This window comes from Seriola lalandi, unplaced genomic scaffold (genome assembly GCF_002814215.2).
Source record: "Seriola lalandi dorsalis isolate HSWRI2012SDOR001 ecotype SW California unplaced genomic scaffold, Sedor1 jcf7180002000530, whole genome shotgun sequence".
NCBI lineage: Eukaryota > Metazoa > Chordata > Actinopteri > Carangiformes > Carangidae > Seriola > Seriola lalandi.
Genome location: NW_019471189.1, coordinates 1 through 3688, shown reverse-complemented (window position 1 = coordinate 3688; position 3688 = coordinate 1). Strand labels below are relative to the sequence as shown.

Genomic DNA, 3688 nt, shown 5'->3' with positions numbered 1-3688 from the left:
AGAGAGACATTTTAAATGCATTAAAGAAATATACCTTTAAGGTGCTGCATGGCGGTTTTGTGCTCTCGAACGCTGTGCTGGAGTTGACGACAGGCTTTCTCCAAGTGTCTGTGGAGCTCCTGATTCTTCTTCTGCAACTTGCTCAAAGTCTCAGTGCACTCCTTCCTGCAGTGAGCCTGCTCCTTCCTCTGGGACAAAGAGCCTGGAAACGGTGGACAATATTGTTGAGTAAACTTGTTGATGGGAACTCTGCTATTGTCAATCAAATCCATTGTGTACTGCATGTCGAATGTATTTAAGTAGCACACTGTGACATTACATACTTTGCATTTTGTTGATTTCTCTTTCATGTTGCTCCTGAGTTTCCTTTAGCACACGACTCAGTCTCTCCTCACTTATCTGAAGGGACCGAAATGAAACCATGACAGGGAGAAGCAACTCAATCACTGCACCACATCAGAGACAAAATCATACAGATGAATCCTAATTAAATGCTACAGAACTTAATCATGGCAACCAGTCCTCCACTATCATTAACAGATAACACCACTTACTTCATCCTTAGACAACAGATAATCCAAGAACAACTCACTTTCTTCCATTCCGTCTTGGCCTGGGATATTACCCTACTGACAATGTCACTGCAGGATGTTTGAATGATGTGTGTTAGTGTTGTCTCTGATGTGGCCCCACTGGTCCTCCTGGTGCTTTCAGTGCCCTGCTGATCTGTTTTGGGGTCTCTGAGAAGTTGTGCCTGGACCTCTGCCAGTCCAGTCTGAAGCTCTGCCAATATTTCATCCCTGATCTGCTGTCTCTGGGTCAGTTCTTTCTCTGCATGCTGACAACTCCAATCCTCCTCCCGAGCCCTCAGAGTCTCCCGAAGCTTGGCCTCCATCTGCAGGAGCAGCTCCTTCTTCTGGAGGTCGGCCTCCTCTCTGGACTGCTGCAAAGCCTGCTCCAGCTTTTTGTGCTGGTCTTGCAGCTTGGTTTGGTACACCCGCTCACTACGAACCTGAATGACCGAGATCTCCTGCTGTTTGTCTCGGTTCCACACTGCCCTAGCTCCGGCCAGCTCAGCCTTCAGCAGGGCAGCTTGTTCTCTTCTCACTTGCTCCAGCTGGCTCTGGAGAGTTGCTACCTCCTCTTGGAGCTCCTCCACCCTCTGCGCTCCAGAGCTCTGCTCCTCCAGCTGGTTCTTGTGTTTCTTATGCCACTGCTCCTCTGCCTTCCTCAGGGCCTGGGACACCTGAGACATTTAAAGAAAGATACATGATCACAACAGAAAAAAAGGCAAATGACAGCAGTGACATTTTTTATCATGTCATACCTGTTGTTCTGTGCATTTTTCTTGTAGTCGTTCCCATTTCTCCCTCTCTGTTTGGAGACACACTTGGTATTCTGGTAATGAAGTCAAATCCTCAGTCCAGCGATTGTAGGCCCTGGTCACTGCACCTTCAACCTGTAACACCAACACATATGTCCACTACTAAATTTGACCCTTTCAATTAATAGGGGCATGAGTCAGAGGAATGATCACATGAAAGTGTGGGGACAGAAAAGACTGCTGTTTACGTCCCTGTTTATCCAGAATCATATAAAATATTATTATTTATTACTTGTGTGAAATTTTGTCATAATTGTTGTGTGAATTCTTGTGTTATGGCTAAAAACATGTTTTGCAGTGACCTTGACCTTCGACCACCAAAATCTAATCAGTTCGTCCTCGAGTCAAAGTGAACATTTGTGCCAAATTTGAATAAATTCCCACACGGTGTTACTGAGCTATCGCCGTCACAAGAATGGGACAGATGGCCAGACAACCCTAAAACTTAATGCCTGGCTGTCGCCAGCTGAGAGTTATAAAAAGAAACCAGTAAAATATCATGTTAATATGGGTAGAAAATAGCTTTACCGAGTCTAATGCTATGGGTATCTAGTTTCCAATTGATGGCACACATACAAAAGCTAATTGGTACATGTATTATAAAGACAATCCAGTGACCTGCTTGGCCATGTCCTCCAGGTGTTTCTCTTGAAGTTCTCTCTGGGCTTGTTTCCTGGCTTCCTCCACAGTTTTGCGTTTGACTTTGTCGGCTTCTACTTGCAGCCGCTGTTTCTGGGCACTGAGCCTGGAGTCCAGCTCCTCGGCAGTAATTGTCACACTGCCGCCCTCAATCTCATCTGTTTGACAGGTGACCTCAGCTGTCTCTCTGTCTTTCTCCCTCCTAGCCTCCTCCAGCCTCTGGGTCCAGGTCGTCTCCATCTGCAGCACAGAAGCAGGAAAAACATTCAGGTCTGAAGTGAAATTTCCATTTGGGAGTTGAGGAGAGCTGGACAGTGATTATGGGAAATCATACCTTTTGCAGCTCCTCCTTCCATGTAGCCTTTGCCGAGGCTACATGGGAGTTCACCTGCTGCTGGATCTCATCCTCCTTCTGTTTGGACCAGAGAGCTTTTAGCTGGTTTATTGAGGCCTGATGCTGAGCCTCGAGCTCAGCCCTCAGCTTCTCCACAGCTGTACCACTCTCCTCTCTCATTTTTTCCTGGGAATAACGACCAATCAATCATAAATCATTCTCAGTCCACAGGTAATCTAAATTTGGATACAGGCACCTTCATCACGGCAGAATAGATGTGACATACAATGTACAGCAATGCAATAAACAAATTGTTAAAAAATAAATAGTAAAAGCTTTGCATCCCCGCTTTGTTCACATGTACAAAATCTGTACCTTACTAATATAATAAGGTATAATAATCATTTCCCCTACAATAGTGTACTTTGATCTTTTGAATGTTGTTTCAATGCTGGTTTGATAAGCGTAAGAACCATGTGCAGTGTCTTTTGACATTTTAGGATCTTTTATTCACAAACCTCATTTTCTCTGATCAAAGCCTCCTCCTTCTCCCCGTCCCTTATTCTTTCCTCAAGCATGTCCTTCTCCTTGCAGACAGATATGTAACACTCTTGTACGGCCAACATCTTATCATTGACCTCAGACAGCTGGGTCCTGTATAGGGAGCAGTAAACACCATCAGCAAGTAGCAAAGGCTTGCAGTCGACTGAAATTCCCATGTGCTGAGGACTTACTCTAACTGTTGGACCTGCTGCTGGTGCTGCACTGTCAGCTGTTCAACCTGAGTGTCACGTTCCAGCATGAGCTCCGTTTTGACCCGGTTCACCACGTCGTCCCTGTGCTGCTGATGAATCCGTTCAGATCTTCATGAAGAAACAAAGATTGTTTATATGAATCGATACACACACCTTGAAGAAAACAGCTATTGTAAACCAATTGCCATCCTCTTTACCTCTCAGCTGCTTCCTGCTTTTCTTGGTCCAGATCCTGGATCATCTCCCTCATCTTAGTGCACAGCTCTGAGTTGGCAGACCTCACCTTCTCCTCACTCTGTTTCAGCTCCTTATTCTTTTTCTCTAGCACCTACAATTGGGACAGGACAACAATCTTTCACGATTTTGTCGAAAAACAAAGAACATTAATTTGACAGTGAACTACAACCAACCTCCACTTGTTCCTGCAAGTGTCGCTTGTCTTCCTGTAGTCTCACCAACTCTTTCTGAGACTCTCCAGTCAAGTTTAAAGGTTTCATCTGGCTTTTCTCTCTGACCTACGAACATACAGAAAATGCAGTTTTTCCTATGATCACTGTCTACATCACAGCCATTTCA

At 45.0% G+C, this 3688-nt stretch overlaps 1 protein-coding gene across 1 annotated transcript; it reads right to left on the bottom strand.

The window, feature by feature from the left end:
• Positions 1–34: 34 nt before the first annotated feature.
• On the bottom strand, positions 35–3627 carry LOC111662362 (centrosomal protein of 152 kDa-like; the record flags this gene model as incomplete). The annotated part of the gene is made up of 10 exons (XM_023416213.1): positions 35–202; positions 324–399; positions 593–1246; positions 1328–1459; positions 2003–2263; positions 2358–2543; positions 2876–3011; positions 3092–3220; positions 3310–3440; positions 3523–3627. Coding segments are annotated over 10 exons (1978 nt in total), but the record flags the coding sequence as incomplete, so codon positions are not given.
• Between the last annotated feature and the right edge of the window lie 61 nt (positions 3628–3688).